Here is a 24,773-nt window from a genome sequence, read left to right on the forward strand (position 1 = left end):
AGGAAATCATAACCAATCTTCACTAAAATAGGCGTAAGTCCTTGTATATTTAGAATTTTGAATGTGATTGGTACCATTAGAAAATTGACTTCAAAACGTTAAATTTAAGCACAAGAATGACTTAATTTGGGAAAAAAATGAGAGAGAAAAGGTTTATTGAAGTTTTCCAAGGGTAAAATAGTAATTATAGACCTTACTATGTGTTAAGAGTTATAATGAAATCATACTAGTCATTTATAACCATATTATAAAGGCCTTGGCACATACATATATAAGTTTTATACCTTGTGGCTTTGTAATTACAACCATATTCTTTTGGACATGTACAAGCATATTTTTGAGAATGTATGTTATGAATGGGAACCTTTTTATTTTAAGACAAAGCATGAATGTAAATGAGATATGTTGAATGTTTATATTGATGTTTATGATTGTGGAACAGATGCATTTTTATATTGTCGTGTGTTAGGACAGGGTACAAAAGGTCAAATCGACCAAGGAGGTGCATCAAAGCAAGTTTCGGGGACAAAAGGGTAGAAAACCCCATTTTCTAGGTTAGGGCGACCGCTCGTTCGATATGCTTGGCTGTCGTAGTGAGCACGCGCAAGCGTAGGCATGCCCGACGATCGTTCGTTAGGGGTAGACGAGTGATCGTGGTTAGATCGAGCCCAATTTTTTTATTTTTTATTATTAAATCCTTCCGAAACTCCTCGTGTAGGTCCTATATGACCTTTGGAATGTACGATACCCACTGTCCGCGCCCGATTGCAAGTTGATTGGTCCAAAAATGTTAATTTACCCTTTTTAGCTCTATAACTGGCAACCTTAAACCAAATTGTTTCCTTTCAAATTCAAGTGACCCCAAACATTCGTATATGACTTAGAAGGCTGTTATAAGGTTTTCGGTGCACTGCACGGTCCAAAATGACCAAATTACCCCTATAACCTTAAGTGAACAGATTTAAGGTTAAAACTGATTCTATCTTAGTAAGTGATCTAAAATGGGTTACAAGCATCGTTATCGCTTCTCATGGGCTTTAGTACGTGATAATGGTCGAATATACCATTTTAATCTTGGGAGGTTTCGGGTCAGTCACGACTCAATTAGGGTTTCGGACCCTGGATTTGGGTCGTTACATAATCTTTTTTTTAACACCTATAATTTCGTTCTCAACACTTTTAATCTTATTTTCAACACCTTTAATCTTGTTCTTGACACATCTTGTGACGGCCTAGTTTTTCAAGCAAGTGCATTTTGTGATGAACCGAAGATTGAACCGATAACGGATTCAAATGCGGAAGCGGAAACATAAAACAAGCCTATGGAGATGCAATGCATCTCTAAGAAGCCAGAGTGACCTTCTATGAGGCCACAGATCTCAACGAGAACAATGCGGAAACGAATGATCAGAAAAAGACCGAACAGGCCCCTAAGGGCAAAATAGTCTTTTCACATGGAAGCAATGTCCTTGGGAATGTACATCATTCCTAAGACACATCCGTGACTTCCCATGAAGTCACGGGACTCAAAAGAAAGTAGCGGAAACAAATTAAAAGAAAACCGGACAAATTTAGCCCCAAGGGCAAAATGGTTATTTTTTGAAAATATAAAATTGGGTGTTACCGAGCATACTACTAGAAAGACAGAAAAAAAAATCAATCAAGTTAGACCCAAGAATCACTTGATTCGGGGTCCGGATGAAGAAGATATGAAACTCCAAAGTTTCAAAAAAATTAAACTTTCCGGGTTAAAAATCAGTGCGGCAAGGGTACTTTACAATGGTTAAAATGGTCTTTTTAGATGAAATTAGATGCAAATAAGCATACTATTAAATAGACCAAGTAAAATTAATAAATGTAGACTCAAGAATCACTTGATTCGGAGTCCGAATAAAGAAGATATGAAACTTCAAAGTTTCAAAAAAATTAACTTTTGGGTTTCAAATCAGTGTGGCAAGGGTACTTGACAAGGGGTAAATTAGTCCTTTCAGATAGAATTGGATGCAACCATGCATACCGTTGCATAGACAAGCAAAAGTTAATAAACTTAGACTTAAAAATCACTTGATTTGGAATCCACGAAGGAGATATGAAGCCTCAAAGTTTCATAAAAACCAACTTTTCCAGGTAAGAAATTTGGGCAGGAATAGTGTTTTGACAGAAAGCTTCTTCTGATTTTTTTCCCAGAACTGAACCTAAAAACGGACCCTTAAACGAATTTTTCTGGAAAAACACGAAGAAGAAACCCCTCTTAAAATCACGTTTTCAACTCAGAAAAGTGGAAGGAAGTAAAAAAAAAAAACATGATGTATAATCCCTAAAATGCCCTTAGATCAGTGAAGGTCAAGAGGACCCAAAAAGCTGCTACACGAATTTTTTTCAGGATCAGTCCACCACTGAGAGCAAAAAGGGGCTATCAAACGAATTTTTCTGGAAAAACACGAAAGAGAAACCCCTCCCAAAATTGAGTTTTCTATCCGTCAGCGTAGAAGAAAGTGAAAAAAATACACTGTGAAATGCCCAAAATGCCCCTAGATCAGTAAAGGGTCAAAAACTCAAAAAATGCAACTTTGCACCAAGTATGCATTTGGCCTTAAATGCATTCATAGGTTGAAATGAATGTGCACGCAAGTGTAATAAATGATTCTAAGAGCACGGGAATGGTCCGCGGCTCCTGAGAAGCCCTGACTCAAAATTCAACCCCCCGACGGCCAAAAATGAGAAAATGGACTTGAAATGGAAAATTTGAAATCCAAAAATATAAAATGGAGTCAAATTACCATTTGCCCCTTGGTCACACTTCAAACATGATTAATAAGACCCTATGGAAGAATAAAAATGGAATTCCCACACCCGATGCAACCATGGTGAGATAATGACTTAGCAATTTTCAATATTTTCATAATATTTCATGAAGTTAAAAATTACATAGGATACAAATTAGATGTCATTGGCCTAAAGCCTTATCTCATACATGTCAAATACATTGTAAAGAGTGTACTTATGTACACATTACATAAATAGAATCAAATTTACACATTTTGACATATAAAGCTATAAATGGCATTACAAGCCAACATTTACAAGAAATGAGAACTTTAAGTCTACAAATCATCCAAGCATGATGTGAATCCCGAATCTTGATCCCGGTACCTAAAAAATGTCCCAACTACTTGGGTGAGTAACATAAAGCTACTCATAGGAGATGAGCATGCAAATACCTAACGTTTTACAAACCTATTAAGTTACTATAATTTAACTCAAATGGTTATGCCACCTAGCGTCTATGTCAAAGGTGAGACTCAGGGAGCATCCGAAGCTACCTAGAGTATTCATAGCATAAACCACATCATTCATGCAATTTAAACAACATAGAAGTATGTGGTACACGCAACAAGATATTCAATATACAAGTATACGTACACAAGTATACAATCAATATTGAAATGCTCTTAAGACAAGTATACAAGACACAAGTGTACTAGGTTATCTAGAAAGTAAATCATCAATATACAAGTGTACATACCAAGTGCGCTAAGCAATATTGAAATAGAATACAATATATATATTCAAGTATACATTTCTAAGTATACCAAGCAATATTGATATACATGGCATACAAGTATAAAAATCCAAGTATACAAAGAATTTTGATATACAAGGCGTACAAGTATACAAATACAAGTATAATAAGCAAGAAATGAAGTACCATGCGTCTAAGCACAAGTTAAAAGTAATCCATAATTACAAATAGGAATTGAATGCGAAATCAACCAATGGCGGAAAGACAAAGAACATATGGTGACAATGACCAAACAAGTGATCTCGGGTTACTAACCCGCAAGGAATTACCTAGTGCGTACTATTTGTTATAGGGGGAACTCTCATCCCCCATACTAGAGACATACTCTAGCCTTAACATATTACAATGTCCATACAAGCTTTCCAAAAAATCATCAAGTTGTGCAATAAGTATATCACATATACATAATGCACATTGTCAATTACCATGCACAACCAAGTCATGGAATACACACAAGATATGCTCTAGGCCTTCAAGCTACAATGGCATATTAAATGTTATATAAGTATAATGTGTATACAACAAGTTAAATCATAACTTCTACTCATGGATTACCATCTTGTAATCATACACCAAGTTGCAAATTATAAATTAAGTAAGAATATAATATCAATACTTAATTACCTCAATGACAGCATACAAATGGAACTTAATTAAATTAAATAATTAAATTTTCAAGATTACAAAGCAACTCCAAAAATTCTAAATATATTATATGTCAAAGGTCATAGCGAAGCCTAATTTAATTTCAAGTTACAATCCAATTCTACCTTAGTTACAACAAGGTAATTTAAGATCAATGCCAAGAAAATAATTAAATAAATTTCTCAAAACTCATTCAAATATTCTCTATTTAATATATATGAAAGAACATGTCAAGACATTGTTTAAAATCAAGTTATAAGTTAATTCTACACTAGATACAACTAGGTGAATTAAATTTCATACAAGAAAATAATTAAATAAAGTTTCCTAAACTCATTTAAATATTCTCAATTTAATATATGTTAAAGAGCATACCATACTTGTAATGACCTGGTCATTTTCCTTCATTTCCTTTTCACAGATTTTCATAGATATTTTTTTTTTTTCCGTTGATCTTTTCCTTTCTAGGTTCAATCCCTCGTCACTTAGTGTCGTCTCAAGTGCTCTATAGTGATTTTCGAGACTCTTTTTTGTGGATTGATAACTTCATTTGAGGACCGAGTCGTTTCCACATTTTTGTTTTTTGACACTATTCACTATTTCGTCCTTTTCTCTGTTTTGTCTTTTCCCCGTTTGCCATTTTGTTGACATAACCACACTTCTTGCATTCGGAGTTGGGTTTTGACTTCACGTATCTTCATTCTCAGTGGTTTTCATGAAATACGTATCTTTACTTTTGCAAAAAAGTACTCTAGTTGCTCCCGGTGTCCATAGGGGCGTGGATGCAAAGTTCTTTGGGAACTTTTTATTTCCTTGGGGTGTTTTTCGTAAATATCTTTTGAAGATATTTTATTTCAAGGGTTTTTAAGAAAATATTTTTGGAAGATATTTTCATTCTGGGCCATTAGTGCAGTTTTCACTTTTTGGAGGGGTCACTGTGCAATTAATGAAAGTTATTGCTAAATGTCTTGTTTTGAGCCTGGATCCTCGTACGGGATCCATTTTCACTTTTTGTTGAGTCGTGTACTCTTGGGATTTCCTTCTGGTTATTTTCTCCAGTTTCTGGCCCCGGTTAGCGCCAAACTTGTTTAGGGCATAACTTTCTGCTCGGGACTCGATTTTCAATGTCGTTTCTTCCGTTATTCTTATTTTCTCATTTTGAATCTTTTTTGTTCATGGATTTTTGCCGTTTAAGTGCGTCTGCGCATATTTGACTTTTCCGGACCCGGCGGGACCCCTTTTGGGGCACTTTTAGGGTTTTTCTATAAATAGGAGCACTTAAGAGAAAATATCAGATTTTTCTCTCTCTCCCCTCTCTCTTGGCCGGCCATCCATGGCAGCCATGGCTGCCGGTCTTCTTCTTCATTTTTCGGCCACTTCCCTTGGTTGAAAAGATGTAGTACCTTTATGTTTATTGTTCCCCTTGATGTGCTCTTCCATTCCCCCTTATTAGAATTCAGTTTTGGCCATTTCTTGAGTTTGGGTTTGAAGTCAAGATGTGAACTTGATAGGGCTTCCTTGGGGGTTATGTTCACGGTGTTGTCCCCGTCAAAACCTAAAAGTTTCGTCGGATTTGGAGCACATTCATTTTGGTGGGGATTTGAGATTTCATCTCAAATGGAGGTAGGGAATGTTTTAGGATTATTTATGTGTTGTATTATATGTTTCCCATGATTATACAACCTATATGTATGGCTTGTATCAAATCTAGAAAGTTGGTAATATTTAATTCTTTGTATAAGATTAAATTTTCATGATGATGTATAACTTAGATTTGAATTGTGGCATTCTAGAAAGCTTAGTTTTTAATATGTTTGTTAACGTATATTTAATTGAGATTAATTGAATAAAAGTCGCATCTTTTATTTAATATTTTTCTTTGTGAAAGATTAATTCCCATGGCCATACTTTACATGAAATGAACTTGTGTTATGCTTTTAAATTAAGTCTTGGCATGTTCTTTAACATACTTTAAATTGAGAGCATTTGGTTGAGTTTAAAATTCTAGAGACTTTAATTAAATGAATTAATTAAATTCTATTTTGTGGTTTCATTGGCCAAGTTAAGCTTTTGAATGCATATATGTAATGACCATGATTTGTCCTTCAACATATATTAAATTGAGGCCATTTGGAAATGATGTGAAATCTAGAGAGTTTAATTATTTTGATTTAATTAAATTCTATCTTGTTTATCCATGGATCTAATCATGTTTTAGAAGTTGCTTCTATGTTGAGATCATGGATTTGGACTAGTTGAGTATTCACTTGATTATGTTTTAAGCATTGAAGAGCATTGTTGTTAAATTTATATTCATTAGAACTTGTTTCCAATATTGAATATATGATTGACTTGTGTAAGGAATTGTACACTTTGTGTTGACATTATGTATGTCATTTTAGCACTGAAACTTAAGGCACGGATTGTGTGGTTTCAACCTACTTGTGCATGGAAGGTGGTTTTCGTGCATTATATAAATTACGTATAAGTTGTGAACTTATTTGATTATTTTGGAGTCTTGGGATATTGTTACTGTGATATGGCTAAAGTTCGGCTTTAGTGCGGGAGGTATAAGTTCTCCCTAATTGAGATAGTGTGCACTAGGGTGGTCTTCCCAGCGGGTTAATGCCTGGAATAACTATTTTGTTCTCGGCGAAAATTTGAGACGTGATGTCCGAGTCTTCCACTACTTGTTTTCGCATTCAATTCCAACTTGACAATCATGTTTATATTGTGACTTGTGGTTTTGGTTATTGTTGATTTTGATGTTGTTAAGTACATCTATATTTATGATTTTAATGAATCATTTTGATGTTGTTAAGTACATCTATGTTTTATGATTTTAGTGAATCATTGTGAATTTTGATGTTATTAAGTACATCTATGCTATATTGTTCAAATGCAACTTAGGAATGATCATATAGATTCATTTGGAATATAGACGTTAGGTGGCATGACCCACTTTTATCGTTTTCGTATTTTAGATTTCAAGTTGATGACTTTGAGAATCTATATCTTGTTGCTTTGTATAGCATGTTCCTATGTTGTTTGGAATTGCATGAAAGATGTGATTTATGCTAGAAATGATCTAGGGTAGCTTAGGATGCTCCCTAAGTCTCATCTTGACATAGACGTTAGGTGGCATGAGCCCTTTTAACATGTTTCACCTTAAGGTGATAAAATTGTAAAAAGTTAGGTCAATGCATGCTCATTTCCTACGAGTAGCTTTATGTTACTCACCCACGTTGTGGGGAAATTTTTCAGGTACATGAATTAAAGTTGAGATTCTCGTTATGCTTAGATGGTTTGTGGACTTGGAGGTTTCCATCTTTGTGAAGGTTGGCTTGGAATGCCATTTGTAACCTTATTTGTCAAATATGTATATTTGATTCTAAACTTGTAGTGTGTGCCTAAGTACACTTTTTAATTCTCATTTTATGTATATAACATGAGACTAAGGGCCAAACTTCTTTTGAAATCATATATATGTCATGGATGCTAAATTTTCCCTTTAATGAGAATATATAAAAATTTTGCATTTTAGTATGTTATTTTGCACCGGAGTGTGCATTGTGTATGAGATTCATCTATTAGCATTCATTAATCATGTATGAAGTATGGCCAAGGGCCAAATGGTAATTTCCAATCATTTGTTAATTTTGGATTTCAAAATTTTCATTTCAAGTTCATTTTCGCCTTTTTGGCCGTTGGGGGGTTGGATTTTTATTCGACTATTTTCGAGAGCCACGGACCATTCCCGCATGCTCAAAATCACCATTTACATTTGCGTGAATGATCGTTTTCATGAAAAACTCTTTCGTTTGTGTTTTGAGCCTCCTATGGATTCATTTCACCTTTTGTTGAAAAATTCGGTTTAAGGGCATTTTGGGAAATTCCTTTGGGAAATAAATTCCGTTCTTTACTCTGTCACATAGAAAATGTGATTTTAGGGGGAGTTTCTTCACGATATTTTTCCGAAAAATGTCATCTTGACTTCAAAAACTGTGTCGTAAACGAAAAATGTCATCTTGACTTCGAAAACCGTGTCACAAACTCGTTTTTCTGCTAAAACACTGTTTCTGCTGCATTTTGGGTGTTCTGTTCATGTTGAACTGGTTCAAGAATAGTTGAACCAGTTCAAGGTGTCATTTTGGTTCAGCGTGGGTGTACTGCCAATGTTGAACATGTTCAAAGAGGTTGAACCGATTCAAGTTCTCCAGAGTTTTCAGTTTTGGTCATCCAATTTCAATTTGATGTAACTTCTTCGTTTTAACTCCAAATTGGTCCGTTCTTGAGTCTAAACTGACCATGTCGAAATAAGCTTTCCAATGGTATAAATTTAAGTTTCATATTCTTTTCCTAGCTCATGAGATCCTCATTTTAGTGAGAAGGTGTCGGATTTGGTTCGAACCGGGATAAGGTTCTTCTGGGATTTCATTTCCTTTGGCCTTAAGACTTCATGTGAAGTTACCAAATGATGTTTTTAGCTGTTTTTGGATCTCATTTGACTTGTTGGGATTCAAATTCCTTTCTCTTTAGGTAAAATGACCATTTTACCCTTGGTCCATCTTTTGGTAGGGTTTTGATACCCTTGTCTTCATTTTGCTTCCGCTGAGTCTCAAAATTCCTTGAAGGGCCATTCTTATGTCTTAGGGATGATGTACATCTCTAAGGACTTGGTTTCATTTTGCTTCCGCATTTTGGATCTGCTTCGGGTCATCACAGGACACACTGGATTGAAAAATCCAGGGTCGTCACAGGTGGTATCAAAGCTCCTAGGTTTGGATACCTTGGACGACGGGTTTTAGGTGCATATCATGCTAATATTGCCATAATCTATGTGTTCATATGTTTCATGATAACATTTTTATGTGCCTATGTACAATATGTGGTATGTTATCTGTTTAGCCTGTTTTGATTCTATTGTAAAGAGTATGACATATGATGAATGCTAGATTAGATTTGTATATGCATGATTGTTTTGCATATTTGACAGGACTTGGGATTAGTTATAGGATGTTTAACTTGAGGTTAAGTTGTTTGGTGAGTTTGCACTTAGTGTGATGGTTGGTGTGTCTAGTTTTGTTTAGGCACTCTTCTTTGAGGTTGTTGGTGATTGTCCACATGGTTTTACAGTAGTTTAAGTCGTTGTTGGCCTAGCGTTGGCTTTGGATAGGTGGAAGGTCACCTTTTGTTTCGGCTCTTATGAGTTGAGTCATTAAGCGTAGCCTTAATTAGAGCTTTTGGATCGTTTGTGGATTTGTTGGTTTTGGGCCATGATGAGGTTATGGACCTCTTAGGATCCTTGGTTGTTCAGGGTGGTTCCTCTGAGATTGCAATTTTCATGGGTGGGTACGTTTGTGGGCGGGTGCATGGCACTGACAGCGCTGTTCGGATTGAATCAACGTTGGTTTTTGTTTCGATAGGCGTTATCCTTTTGGGTTGGCGATGATGTGAGTTTTGTTTTGTGCATTTGGTGTTGAGACAGTGATTGATGGTCGTTTTGGGGACGATTTTGGAGATTGATTTGATTGTTCTATTGTATGGCTAGAGTAGCCATTTCATTTGAGTTCTCCTTACATGATGACATTTTTGGGATCAAGTCGATTGATTGATGTTTCGGGTTAGTGAGAGCATTACATTGCTAGTGTCACTTGTAGTGTCACCCTTAGATTCGGAGATGGATTGTTAGAGTCTTACCATTATGGTAAGGGCTCATGATTGTTTTGAGATAGGTTGTTGTCGCATTGGTTTTTGGAGTCAGATTATGGCTAGAACTGATCTTCCTTTTACCTAGACACTCTAGGACATGATGTCCATAGGGTTCATTGTTGCATCATTTTTATTTTCTACAGTTTCGTTTACTACCATGTTAGTAGTATGATGTATGATATTATGATGCATGAGTAGGTGGAAGTGTATCCACATTTGTCTTCTTGTTGTGTGGCATTCGTATGCCTTCTCTATATGCTTAGAGATGCCATGTGTTACTGTGTTTTAATGACATGCTTTTGTGCTTACGTGGAGACGTGCTGCATGTACCCTTGATTTCATCTATGTGAGTAGATTTGTCTTCATAGTAGTTGCATTTTTTTGTTATTTGCATGAATTCCATGTTTCATTTTCCCTTTTTGCTCCATTTTTCTATGTGTCATGTTGAGATTTGTGGGAGAATAGGGTTCATTTTCTTTCTTGGTTCGAGTAAGGGATTTCACAAGGAGTGAGCCTCTTCTCTTCATTGTATTGTGCACAGTTTTGGGGTTGGTTGGTCCGTGAGGATCACCATTGTTGTTTTGATTCCTTGGTGATGATTTATCTAATTTTGGTCGACTTACTTCCATGTAGGGGGTGAAATCTTTGACCTTATTGTCTTTCGTTTCAGAGGCAGAGTCATGGTGTTGTCCTTCTTGGGACTGGTGGTTCCCTTTCTTTCGTGTCTTCCCTTAGGGAGTTTTTGCAATGGTTGTTGACTGGTTGTGGTGCTCAGAGTGAGTTGATTGGTGTGAGATCATTTTTGGGGACTTGTATCCATTTGATTGAGGATTTGGTTGACTCATAGTGTGAGTTTGAGGATGTTTCGAGATGTCTTCTGGAGACTTGTTTCATTTTTAGAGAACTTGATATGGTTGACTCTTAGGAGAGTGTTTGGAGGATCGCCGTTGGATTTGGCTTGTTTGTAGAGTTTTCTCATCCTAGTTATGACTAGGTATAGTCTTGAGGAATTGTAGTTCCAGTGGTTGTTTATAGATCGATGGAAATTGAGGAAATTTGATTTAACTTGATATTGCCAAGTACGGTTTTGAGAGACTTATTTGGTGATTTTGATGGTCGAAATTTTGATGTGTGTGCTGTATGGTGGACTTATTTTTTTTTTAAGGAACTAGTTATCACTGATAGGGATGTCGATCTGATGTTTGATCATGGTGATTGGTCTTATAGTTGATCTGTTTCAGGGAGATATGTGGGACTTTCAATGAAATGTCTTGTAGTGAAGTTTGTTTTGATTTCTGGTGGTTTTGATTTGCTTTTCAGGCTTTGGATTCTTGATTGATGTTATTGGTAATAGTATTTTGAGACGTTAGAGATGTTGGTTTTGCTGTATTGAGGATTTGAGGCCTTAAGCATAATGGTGCCTATGACATTGTTGCCAGAGTTTGGGATTGGCCAGGATGGTCTGGAACGTCTTTGGACCATATTCTAACTCTTACAGATGTCTGGTTCCCACAGTGATTTTGGCCATGATTGTTTTACGACATTGATGTCATTTGTTTCTAGAGGTTTCATGGGTAGACCTAGTGGGGGCAGGTTCTAGATTAGTGCCTTATATTGACATGCTACCGTACAAAGTTGTGTGTTGTGGGTGAGTGCTAGTTGTTGTCGATGCTACCTTACTGACGAGTAAGTGTGGGCGGGCACTAGGCACTGTCATTACTACCACACATTTGAGTACGTCATGGGCGGGTTCTGGTCGTTATTCGTACTGCCACGTCGTCTTTGTTCAGTACCCTGATTTGATACGTGGTTATTTTGGAGTTTTTTTTGTGGTTATTTTTGGATCGGTATTATGGTTCATCAGGATGAATGCTTATGGTTGTTGTCTTCTATCCCTTGTCTGACCTTAGGTTATGTGTATGAGTTCTGACTTGTTGCATGGTCGTGTGGTCACTTTACTTTAGAGAGGTTGTCCTGTCGTGAGCACGTGGGTGCGAAAGACAATGGGTTATACGTTGTCTTTCAGTTTTGGGATTGCTTTCGTAACATGTTTTGTGGGATACTCAGAGACGTACTCTGTAGTTACCCTGGTTTTGCCTTTTGCTTTGTTGGGGCTGGGTTTTGGGGACGAAATCCCTTTTAGGTGGGAAGGTTGTAATGACTCGGTCATTTTCCTTCCTTTCCTTTCCTCAGATTTTCACGGATATTTTTTTTTCCGTTGATCTTTTCCTTTCTGGGTTCAATCCCTCATCGCTTAGTGTCATCTCGAGTGCTCTGGAGTGATTTCTGGGACTCTTTTCTGTGGATTGACAACTTCCTTTGAGGACCGAGTCGTTTCCACATTTTTGTTTTTCGACACTATTCACTATTTCATCTTTTTCCCTATTTTGTTTTTTTCCCCGTTTGCCACTTTGTTGGCATAACCACACTTCTTGCGCTCGTAGTTGGGTTTTGACTTCACGTATCTTCATTCTCAGTGGTTTCCATGAAATACGTATCTTTACTTTTGCAAGAAAGTACTCTAGTTGCTCCCGGTGTCTATAGGGGCATGGATGTAAAGTTCTTTGGGAACTTTTTATTTTCCTGGGGTGTTTTTCGTAAATATCTTTTGAAGATATTTTATTTTAGGGGTTTTTAAGAAAATATTTTTGGAAGATATTTTCATTCTGGGCCATTAGTGCAGTTTTCACTTTTTGGAGTGGCCATTGTGTAATTAATAAAAGTTATTGCTAAATGTCTTGTTTTGAGCCTAGATCCTCGTACGGGATCCATTTTCACTTTTCGTTGAGTTGCGTACTCTTGGGGTTTCCTTCTAGTTGTTTTCTCCAGTTTCTGGCCCCGGTTAGCGCCAAACTTGTTTGGGGAATAACTTTCTGCTCGGGACTCAATTTTTGACGCCATTTCTTCTGTTGTTCTTATTTGCTTATTTTGAATCTTTTTCGTTCACGGAGTTTTGCCGTTTGAGGGCGTCTACCCGAATTTGACTTTTCTGGACCCGGCGGGGCCCATTCGGGGCACTTTTAGGGTTTTTCTATAAATAGGAGCACTTAAGAAAAAATATCAGATTTTTCACTCTCTCCTCTCTCTTTTGGCCGGCCATCTATGGCAGCCATGGCTGCCGGTCTTCTTCTTCATTTTCCGGCCACTTCCCTTGGTTGAATAGGTGTAGTACCTTTATGTTTATTGTTCCCCTCGACGTGCTCTTCCATTCCCCCTTATTATAACTCAGTTTTGGCCATTTCTTGAGTTTGGGTTTGAAGTCAAGATGTGAACTTGATGGGGCTTCCTTGGAGCTTATGTTCACGGTGTTGTTCCTGACAAAACCTAGAAGTTTCGTCGGATTTGGAACACATTCATTTTGGTGGGGATTTGAGGTTTCATCCTAAATGGAGGTAAGGAATGTTTTAGGATTATTTGTGTGTTGTATTATGTGTTTCTCATGATTATACAACCTATATGTATGCCTTGTATCAAATCTAGAAATTTGATAATATTTAATTCTTTGTATAAGATTAAATTTTCATGATGATGTATAACTTGGATTTGAATTGTGGCATGCTAGAAAGCTTAGTTTTTAATATGTTTGTTAACATATATTTAATTGGGATTATTTGAATAAAAGTTGCATCTTTTATTTAATATTTTTCTTTGTGAAAGATTAATTCCCATGGCCATACTTTATATGAAATGAACTTGTGTTACGCTTTTAAATTAAGTCTTGGCATGTTCTTTAACATATTTGAAATTGAGAGCATTTGGTTAAGTTTGAAATTCTAGAGACTTTAATTAAATGAATTAATTAAAATCTATTTTGTGGTTTCATTGGCCTAATTAAGCTTTTGAATGCATATATGTAATGACCATGATTTGTCCTTCAACATATATTAAATTGAGGCCATTTGGAAATGATGTGAAATCTAGAGAGTTTAATTATTTTGATTTAATTAAATTCTATCTTGTTTATCCATGGATTTAATCATGTTTTAGAAGTTGCTTCTATGTTGAGATTATGGATTTGGATTAGTTGAGTATTCACTTGATTATGTTTTAAGCATTGAAGAGTATTGTTGTTAAATTTATATTCATGAGAACTTGTTTCCAATATTGTATATATGATTGACTTGTGTAAGGAATTGTACACTTTGTGTTGACATTATGTATGTCATTTTAGCACTGAAACTTAAGGCACGGATTGTGTGGTTTTAACCTACTTATGCATGGAAGGTAGTCTTCGTGTATTATATAAATTACGTATAAGTTGTGAACTTATTTGATTATTTTGGAGTCTTGGGACATTGTTACTGTGATATTGCTAAAGTTCGGCTTTAGTGCAGGAGGTATGAGTTCTCCCCAATTGAGATAGTGCGCACTAGGGTGGTTTTCCCAGCGGGTTAATACCCGGAATAACCATTTTGTTCTCGGTGGAAATTCGAGACGTGATGTCCAAGTCTTCTACTATTTTTTTTCGCATTCAATTCCAAGTTGACAATCATGTTTATATTGTGACTTGTGGTTTTGGTTATTGGCGATTTTGATGTTGTTAAGTACATCTATGTTTATGATTTTAATGAATCATTTTGATGTTGTTAAGTACATCTATGTTTTATGATTTTAGTGAATCATTGTGAATTTTGATGTTGTTAAGTGCATCTATGCTATATTGTTGAAATGCAACTTAGGAATGATCATATAGATTCATTTGGAATATAGACGTTAGGTGGCATGACTCACTTTTGTCGTTTTCGTATTTTAGATTTTAAGTTGATGACTTTGAGAATCTTTATCTTGTTGCTTTTTATAGCATGTTCCTATGTTGTTTGGAATTGCATGAAGGACGTGATTTATGCTACAAATGATCTAGGGTAGCTTAGGATGCTCCCTGAGTCTCATCTTGACATAGACGTTAGGTGGTATGAACCCCTTTAACATGTTTTACCTTAAGGTGATAAAATTGTAAAAAGTTAGGTCGATGCATGCTCATCTCTTACGAGTAGCTTTATGTTACTCACCCACGTTGTGGGGAAATTTTTCAGGTACATGAATTAAAGTTGAGACTCTCATTATGCTTGGATGGTTTGTGGACTTGGAGGTTTCCATCTTTGTGAAGGTTGGCTTGGAATGCCATTTGTAACTTTATTTGTCAAATGTGTATATTTGATTCTAAACTTGTAGTGTGTGCCTAAGCACACTTTTTGTTTCTCATTTTATGTATATGACATGAGGCTAAGGGCCAAACTTCTTTTGAAATCACATATATGCCATGGATGTTAAATTTTCCCTTTAATCAGAATATATGAAAATTTTGCATTTTAGTATGTTATTTTGCACCAGAGTGTGCATTGTGTATGAGATTCATCCATTAGCATTTATTAATCATGTATGAAGTGTAGCCAAGGGGCACATGGTAATTTCCAATCATTTGTTAATTTTGGATTTCAAAATTTCTATTTCAAGTTCATTTTCGCCTTTTGGCCGTTGGGGGGTCGAATTTTGACTCGACCATTTTTGAGAGCCGCGGACCATTCCCGCGCGCTCAAAATCACCATTTACATTTGCGTGAATGATCGTTTTCATGAAAAACTCTTTCGTTTGTGTTTTGAGCCTCCTATGGATTTATTTCACCTTTTTGTTGGAAAATTCGGCTTAAAGGCATTTGGGAAATTCCTTTGGGAAATAAATTCCGTTCTCAACTTCGTCACATAGAAAATGTGATTTTAGGGGGAGTTTCTTCACGACATTTTTTTGAAAAATGTCATCTTGACTTCGAAAACCGCGTCGCAAACTCATTTTTCTTCTAAAACACTGTTTTTGCTGCATTTTGGGTGTTCTATTCAAGTTGAACCGATTCAAGGTGTCATTTTGGTTCAGCGTGGGCGTACTGCCAATGTTGAACCGGTTCAAGTTCTCCAGAGTTTTCAGTTTTGGTCATCCAATTTCAGTCTGATGTAACTTCTTCGTTTTAACTCTGAATTGGTCCGTTCTTGAGTCTAAACTGACCGCGTCGAAATAAGCTTTCCAATGGTATAAATTTCAGTTTTAGATTCTTTTCCTAGCTCATGATATCCTCGTTTTAGTGAGAGGGTGTCGGATTTGGTTTGAACCGGGATAGGGTTCTTTTGGCATTTCATTTCCTTTGGCCTTAAGACTTCATGTGAAGTTACCAAATGATGTTTTTGGATGTTTTTTGATCTCATTTGACTTGTTGGGATTCAAATTCCTTCCTCTTTGGGTAAAATGACCATTTTACCATTGGTCCTTCTTTTGGTAGGGTTTTGATACCCTTGTCTTCATTTTGCTTCCACTGAGTCTCGAAATTCCTTGAAGGGCCATTCTTGTGTTTTAGGGATGATGTACATCTCTAAGGACTTGGTTTCATTTTGCTTCCGCATTTTGGATCCGCTTTGGGTCATCACAGGACACACTGGGTTGAAAAATTCAGGATCGTCACAATACTCATTACATATATAAAGTCAGATGTCAATTTAAATGAATGCAACACTTGAATAGAAATTAATTAAACTAACTAATTAATTTCTCTAGAATTTAAATCAATTTCAAATGACTTCAAATAATTATATACCAATGGTACTATCATTATAATCACATACATCAACTCAAAAACTTAATTAAGTAAGTGGAACAATTAAATAAAAATTAATTAATTCTAAATAATTAAATCTCTAGATTCCAAAACAACTCCAAAAGACTTTATACTAATACAAGTTGTAGATCAAGTCATGGCCTTCAAGAATATCATGTTCTAGCTTAATTTAATGCAAGGTACTACAACCTATTAATTTAAAAATTAAGTATAAGACATGTAAACAATTTATTGTAAGCTATAAAAATAATTAAAACACTTAGATTAAGAACCTAAATCACTCTCTACCTCATAAGAGGATTGTTCCTCTTGAATCCAAAGCAAACAAAGGAATTTTACAATTTCCTTTAAGGGTTATATAGAGGAAGGTAAGGTAAGTGTTTTGTGTTCCAAACTTTTAGGTCTAAGGTGAGTGGAAGGAGATCAAAACCAAAGTTTTAAGCCTAGGTTAATGGTTTCCTTCAATGATGGCTAGGGTTCTAAGTGAGGAAGAAGAAGTTTAATGTGTAAAATGAAATAATTAAAACACTTTAGTGTATTCCTCCACGCACTTGGTCAATAGAAGTCAAACACACCTAATCTTGCACCATCCCCTCACACACACAAAAGCCAGAGTTTAATTAGAAGCCTACACTTGTCATTAATCCAATGGTTCATTCTAGGCTTAATCTAAAGCCTGCACTTGTCAACAATCCAAGCCAACAAGTGTACCAATGCTAGGCCGACAAGTGGGTGAATCTCCACCCTCCACATGTCAAGTGGACCAACGAGAGCGCGACACTTGTCACACTTTCCGGTAATTACAAAAAAGTCCTTTTTGAAAATATCTTCCAAAATAAATTGCAAAAAAGTCCCTAAGAATAAAATAAGTACTTTCTATAATTATGAAAAAACCCCAAAAAATAAATGATGTTTCCGAAGAAACTATGCATCCATACCCTTTACGGAAAAGTAAGCTACTAGCATACTTTTCTATAAAAAGTAAAAATACACAAAGCATGTAATTTAAATATCATGGATGCATGCAAAATCGGAACCAAATCCGAGCACAAAAAGTGAGGTTACGCGAAGAAAATCATTCTCGGGAAAGACGAAAAGTGAATAGTGTCAAAAAAATTAAAAATGTGGAAATGACTCGATCCTTAAAGGAAGTCGTCAATCCAAAGGAAAGAGTCTCAGAAACTATTTTCGAGCACTCGAGACGACACTAAGTGATGAGTAACCAAAGTCAGAAAAGAAAATTCAACGGAAAAAATTTATCCGTAAAATTTCAGAAAAAGTAAAAGAAGGAAAATGACCGGGTCTTTACACATTTAATCTTGTTTTCAATACCCTTTAATCTTTACCTTAACACATTTTTAATCATTACCTCAATGCCTTATAATATTTTTCTCAACCTCAAATCTGAGTAATTTCAAAAAATTAATAAATGAAAAAATCAATCAATTTGAGCCGCCTTGCCCTGCTTGAATAAACCTATCATAAAAACTCATTTCAATATTGTTGTTGGCATAGAACAACTGCTCACTACTTGAGCAGGGCGTTGATTTATTTATTTATTATTAATTTTTCAGATTACTCATATTTAAGATTAAGAATATGATTAAAATGCATTGAGGTTAAGGTTAAAAGGCGTGGAACTAAAGATTAAGGATGTTAATAATAAGATTAAAAGGTGTTGAGAATAAGATTAAATGTGTTGAGAACAAGATTAAATGTATTGAAAACAGGATTAAAAGGTGTAGAGAAAAGGATTAAAAGGTGCCAAAAAAAAGATTAAAATGTGTTGAGATAAAGATTAAAGGTGTTGAGAATAATATTAAAAGTTTATAAATCACTTTAATTGGGTTTGATTATTTTAAATCACTTTTATTATATTTGGGATCACTGAACCGATAGATTGAAAGATTTATTCTAATTTCAAATCGAAGCTATGAATACCATGCTTCCAAAAGCAATGTTTATGTTTTTCAATCCAATTATGTGGTTGATGCATATCTGATAAATTTTCTATTTTTCCTTATCGGTAACACTTTGTGTGTTATAAGTTTGAATTCAATCCTTTATATATATATATATATATATATATATATATATATATATATATTAATTTATATAAATGCCTTTTACCATGATCATACTGATGTGATTGTTATTAATTGATTTCCATAATGTATAAAGAAATTATTTAATCTCTTAATATATATACACACACACACACACATATATATATATATATAAATTTATTTTATATATATTTAAGAAGGTGAGTACCATTAGAGAGAACCGAATCTAATTTTTTTGATAGTTTACTATTAACACCATTGGGAAATTCTGTCTCAAGTTTAAATTACCTTTTCAAAAAACTTGCCTCAAATGGCGTAATTTATTGTACAACATATGAGTACAGCATGACCCACTTACAGCAGATGATCCTAGTCTTTTTGTCTAACGATTATATCCTAATGGCTTACAAATAGAAGGGGTGTCAGTGCAAAATGGTTGATAGTATAAGGGGATGAAACGCTAAGAATGTAGTCTAGGGACACGTATGGATGGACCTAGAAAATTATGTGAGTGGGGGTGGACTTTAACAACGTACAAAAAGATTAAAAAAATGATATGAGGGCAATATTGGACTTTTTTTTTTTTTTTTTAATTTCAGTGAGTGCAATTAATTTAAAATTTTATAGATATGTGATACAGAAAAGAAAATTTGTAGGTATGTAACAACAAAACAAAACATTTCAGTGGGGAAAATTTCCCCAATTGAACCTTGTATAGGTCCGTATCTGAGGAGATGACGTGCCAAAAAATAATAGTTTGGAATTTGTTTAGCAATTAAATAAGCTATTTTGAGTTTTTTCATCAAAAATGCAAGAACTTGATTTTTTTAGTGTTTCATAAAAAAAATTAAAAATTAGTAGAGATTGGTAACATGCCAAAGATAAAATGTTTAGTGTTTTTTTTTTTTTTTTTTTTTTTTTTTTTTTTTTGGCAATTAACTCGTCTTTTTTTAAAATAAAAATAAAAATTTTTTAAAATAAAATTTACATAATTAAAGTACATAAAGCTTAGATCCCGATGCTCTCTAGTACATATTTTTTATACATAATTAAATTGAGAATGTAACACTATATAATAACATTAAATTTAGAACACAACACTTTTAATTCGATTATACAATCATATAAACATGTTATATTTATCATTTAATAGTGTTGCAGTGGTTGCATATATGCAACATATTGCATGAATATTATTAAATTGATAAAATAAATACGTTGCATAATGATTTACATTATTGTTTCCATGTTTATTTAAAATTGGGTAAATTACACTGACCTCCTTTAAGATTTAGGCAAATCTCACATAAGTGAAGCGTTTAAAATTTATTATTTTAATCTCCCTTGAGGTTTGAGAATATACTCAACAACCTCCCCTCCCCAACAAAACTTGTAAAAAAAAAATTCATGAAGTGGCCAAGTTGCCCTTACACTCATTTTTTTATATTAATTTATAAGATTTTATTTAGGAAAGAGCAACAGTGGTGAAAAGGAGAGAGAAAGTAATAAGAGAAATGAGGTATAATAATTGATTTTTTAAATTTTATAATATATTTTGTATTAAAAAAATATATTTTATAATCTTAAAAGTAATTAAAGTAATAAACTTCAAACACCTCACAACATATAAGATTTTTTTAAACTTTAAAAGAGGTAAGTGTAATTTACCCTTTAAAATTTTCAGGAGAGAGAGAGAGAGAGCGCGCGCGCATGACACTCACCTTGGTAAATCAATTTACAGAATTCACGCGATACCTATTACAATTCTTAGACGACTTAATTTTGATTCCACCTCATTGAGATGGTTGCTTCCTATTGGTCAGGAGCTGTCCTGCACCATAGTGCAGTTATTAACCAAGTACCAAAGCACATACATGAAGAGAGAGATGAAGTGAGAGAAAGGGGAGAGAGAGAGAGATGAAGTGAGAGAAAGGGAGGGCAGGCAAATGAGAGTCATGAGCATCGATTACATCACAGAAAGGTAAAGACATTGCTTGAGGAAAGCATGGAGTTGCCAGAGGCGCAGAAGGCGCACAATAGCCTTGATTGAGAGAAAGCATAAGAAGACAAATGCACCACTGTGGACCAACCCATCCCTTTTCAATCGCTTTATTTACCCTTATTTTTTTTAGTCATAAATGATGATTCTCTATTTGGGTCTCTCTAATGCAGCCTTAAGAAGAAACTTTGACATTTTCTCTTAGGTCTTAAGCACAACTGTGGACCAACCCTTGCAGTCCTTAATTTTCAATCACATTCCTTGCTAAATATGTGATGATTCTCGATTTGAACTCTCTAATGGATTCTTAGGAAGAAAGAATGAAAGATTAAGATGGACCAACCCATTTCCTTTTCGATCTATTTTTTTGTTTTACTCATTCTAAGTGATGGTACTAGGTCCAATCTTCTCTTGGTCCATCCCATTTAGTGTATTATTAAGTCAACAGTGCAACATCAATTTAATATAGGGAAAATTACATATAAATGGAGTCAAAGTTTCATATTTACTTAGAGGCTGAGTTAAAGTTTCATATTTCTCTAAAATGGATTGCTGAGGTGGCACATGGTTTTTTACTGTTTAGAAATTGTGATGCCTAAAATACCCTTCCGCGAAGGTACTACTTTTTCTTCGAAGGTACTACTTTTTTGAACTGAAGGTATTACTTTTTGGCGTCCAGGTACCATGTTTTTTAAACACCCGCGAAGGTACTACTTTTTCTCCAAAGGTACTACTTTTTTGAACTGAAGGTACTATTTTTTTGCACTGAAGGTACTACTTTTTTGTTAGGGAAGGGCATTTTAGGCACCACAATTTTCTAAACAGTAAAAAACTATGTGCCACCTCAGCAATCCATTTTAGAGAAATATGGAACTTTGACTCAGTCTCTAAGTAAATATGGAACTTTGACTCCATTTATATGTAATTTTCCCTTTAATATATTTACATTTAAAATGCAACACCAATATAATATATAATAAATATATCGTGTTGCAGTGTTGCACTGTTAAATAGTTGCATTGTCGCTCTACAATACATAAGAAAAAAAGAAAAAAAAAAGATCTAATACCCTAATATTGAATCATTGATAATAAATCCTCTATTTGAGATTTTAATTTTTGTTTTTTTGTTTTTATTTTAAGGTTAAACGAATTCATATCTGGATCTCTCCTTTAAAAAAGTGAGTTTGTACCCGCCGAACTAATGTAAGTTTGGTTATTTGAGATGTTAGGCTGTCTGTATAAATAAATAGAAAAATAATCTTGATATATAAGAAGAAATTAAGTTTGAGATTTGTTGGAGGATTAAAGTAAATAAAAGGGAAGTGGGCATCAGAGCATAGCTGTGAGAAAGAGAATCAATTAATCTCTTTGCGTGAAATTGGAGTGTCAAAGTAATGCTAGTAGTTGAGGCTGCAGAGATAAGAAATGGTAAGAGAGAGAGAGAGAGAGAGGAGAGAGAAGAGAGAGAGCAAGCAATAATTAAGGAGGGGCAGGGAGGTGATGGGACCAGCAGGTGTGGCAGGGCGTGGGAGAGGACGGAACATGACTTTGTCGGTTGTTTCCTGTGCTCAGTCCTTAATCTCATCACTTGTTTCCCACTTACTATTTCCTTAGCTTCATCACAAGCAACCAACCTGTCTCTTGTTGGATACATACATACATATTTTGGTTTGTTGGATCCACTCAGAACAGACCTCAAACCAATCAGTTCACGGTGTTCACCCCCATCTCTCTCTCTCTCACACACACACAGATTTGGTGCTAATGCGGTGGTGGTGATGCTGCTGCTTTTTCTGAGGTAGAGTAGCTAGGGCCCAATTATGCCTTCATTTCTCAACTTAATTTGACTGTCTCATTGCAATAACTTGGGATTTTAATTTCTTTTGCTCTCTTAGCTCTTACATATATATATATATATATTTCTTTGTCTCTACTTACCTTATATTTTCTCTTAAGGAAGGTACTTAATTAGAGCCGGTAAGGCGGTGGTGGTGGTGCTTCTGAGGTAGGATTAGGGTCCATTTGTTCTTTTATTTATATATTTCCATTTAACTTTCCATTGCAATATCCTAGGGTTTCTCTCTTTTCTCTCTCAGACATACATGTCAATTACTTGGCATATATTTTGACTCTTGAGGAAGTTAATGAGTTTCACTAATTAAGGTGGTGGTGGTGGTGGTGGTGCTCCTGAGGTAGACTTGTAGACTCTGCTTTTGTTTCATTTCAAAAAATTTAGGAATTTCTTATGCAATGACCTAGGATTTTTTCTCTCTCTACACATACATTTCAAGCTGTTGAAATTAAATGGGTTGGTGGGTTTAGCACCCAAAAGTTGAATATTAGGACCCAAATGAAGAAAAAGAGTACAAATGATCTAGTTAAACTACTTTGATAATCTCTAAATATAATTTCAGTATTTGCTTGTTTAAATTTGTTTTTCTTCTTATATTATATATAAGAGCCTGCTTTATATGAATGATTGAACTGTTTTATTGCCTGACAAGAAAATGGAATTGAGAGGTGAGGAAAAGGAAATGAGAAACCCAGCAAGCTCTATAGCTTATAATCCTGTCCTCCAACAACAGTCATCATCGGAAACCCTAGATCATCATCCTCCAGACCCAGATCAGGTTTTCCGCAAAATTGACCCCAAATCAAGTGGATTGAGCTTGAAAGCACCACTGGCTTCACCTGCTAGATACGGTGAATGTCTCAAGAACCACGCGGCGGGCATTGGTGGTAACGTGGTGGACGGATGCGGAGAGTTCATGGCGAGCGGTGAGGAAGGCACCATCGAAGCTCTCAGGTGCGCGGCTTGTAACTGCCACCGCAACTTTCACCGGAAAAAAACAGTAAAGGAAGGCAATGCTGATCGCATAGTACATCCACTTCAACTACATCCACCATTGCCATCTCCATCACAAGCACTGAAGCTGCAGCATCATCAGAAGATGATCTCAATGGGTAGTGTGCATACAAATCATTGGATGGCTTCAATGGCTCAACCTGTGAAAATGGCTTTTGGTGGCGGTGGCGGTGGCGGCGGCGGCGGCGGTGGTAGTGCTGGGACTGAGTCTTCAAGTGAGGATCTCAACAATTTCAACTACTGTACATTCCAGTCGACGGCTCCACCAATGCCACCATTGTCCAAGAAGCGGTTTCGGACCAAGTTTACGCAGGAGCAGAAAGAGAAGATGATGGAGCTTGCGGAAAGAGTTGGGTGGAGGATACCGAAGGAAGATGATGCCGAGGTCCAGAGGTTTTGTGCTCAAGTTGGGGTAAAGAGACAGGTTTTCAAGGTTTGGATGCACAATAATAAAAGTTCTACGAAACAATTGCAACAGCAAGAGCAGCAACAGCAACAGCAACAAAAAAAGCAAGAATCATAAGCAGCTTGGTAGGAAGGCTAGTCATATTGAGTTCCAAACCAACAAGGGTGAAGAGAGTAGATGATGGATCACAAGATTATAAAGGCCAAGACACATATATAAATATATGTATGGTGTATTTTATGTACCACTTCCTTAGCAAAAATTTGGATTAGGTTTTCTGTATTTTGTGTACCACTTCCTTAGCAAAAATTTGGATTAGGTTTTCTGTATAATTTGCACTATGATTTTTGAACTTTTTCACCAATGAATTTGCCTGAACTATCTAATTCACCGTCAACAATAATAAGTCTGCCACGGTGGCATAGAGTGTAGCCAGAGGTTTGACAAAGTTTTCTTAGTTCTATCTTTTATACATTGCATGGTAATTAATTCTGCTACAAAATTTCACTCACGTTGATGCCTATCGAAACGTGCAAGTTTTAAAAATTTTTAAAGAGATTTTCATACATAGATCTTGATTCATCACATATAGACAATTTTTATGCAAAAATAAAATATGATGTGTCATTCAATTAATAAATTGAATACTTACATCAAAGGCTTGAGAAAATTTAAAATCTTTCTTCTAAAATGAATATTCTCATTTATTATAGATCTCTTAGTAAGATCATTTCTCTTTCTTCTTGATAGTAATCTTTCCTTCAGGAATCACCAATATATCTCGATGAATGACCTTGGAGGTAAGGCTTGTGATAGCCTCCTTTAGAAGATAAAGCAAACCTTAAAAATAGATAGAGAAAATATATTCATTTTTCTTTCAAAAGTCTCACTTA

The 24,773-nt window shown here is 35.3% G+C and overlaps 1 protein-coding gene across 1 annotated transcript; it reads left to right on the forward strand.

Annotated features, from left to right (window-relative positions):
- The first annotated feature begins 22,190 nt into the window (after positions 1–22,190).
- LOC132278874 (zinc-finger homeodomain protein 5) lies at positions 22,191–24,281 on the forward strand. The gene has a single exon (XM_059780769.1). It carries the CDS (start codon positions 23,116–23,118, stop codon positions 23,995–23,997), a length of 882 nt encoding a protein of 293 aa, XP_059636752.1. The 5' UTR covers positions 22,191–23,115; the 3' UTR covers positions 23,998–24,281.
- The last annotated feature ends 492 nt before the right edge of the window (positions 24,282–24,773 follow it).

The sequence above is a fragment of the Cornus florida genome, unplaced genomic scaffold, assembly GCF_030987335.1.
Source record: "Cornus florida cultivar Cherokee Brave unplaced genomic scaffold, ASM3098733v1 CherokeeBrave_3.0.0_Hap2_Chr10, whole genome shotgun sequence".
Taxonomy (NCBI): Eukaryota; Viridiplantae; Streptophyta; class Magnoliopsida; order Cornales; family Cornaceae; genus Cornus; species Cornus florida.

Bases quoted from the DNA above. Each gene is read 5' to 3' on its own strand.
- LOC132278874 (XM_059780769.1), top strand. From the start codon at position 23,116: ATGGAATTGAGAGGTGAGGAAAAGGAAATGAGAAACCCAGCAAGCTCT.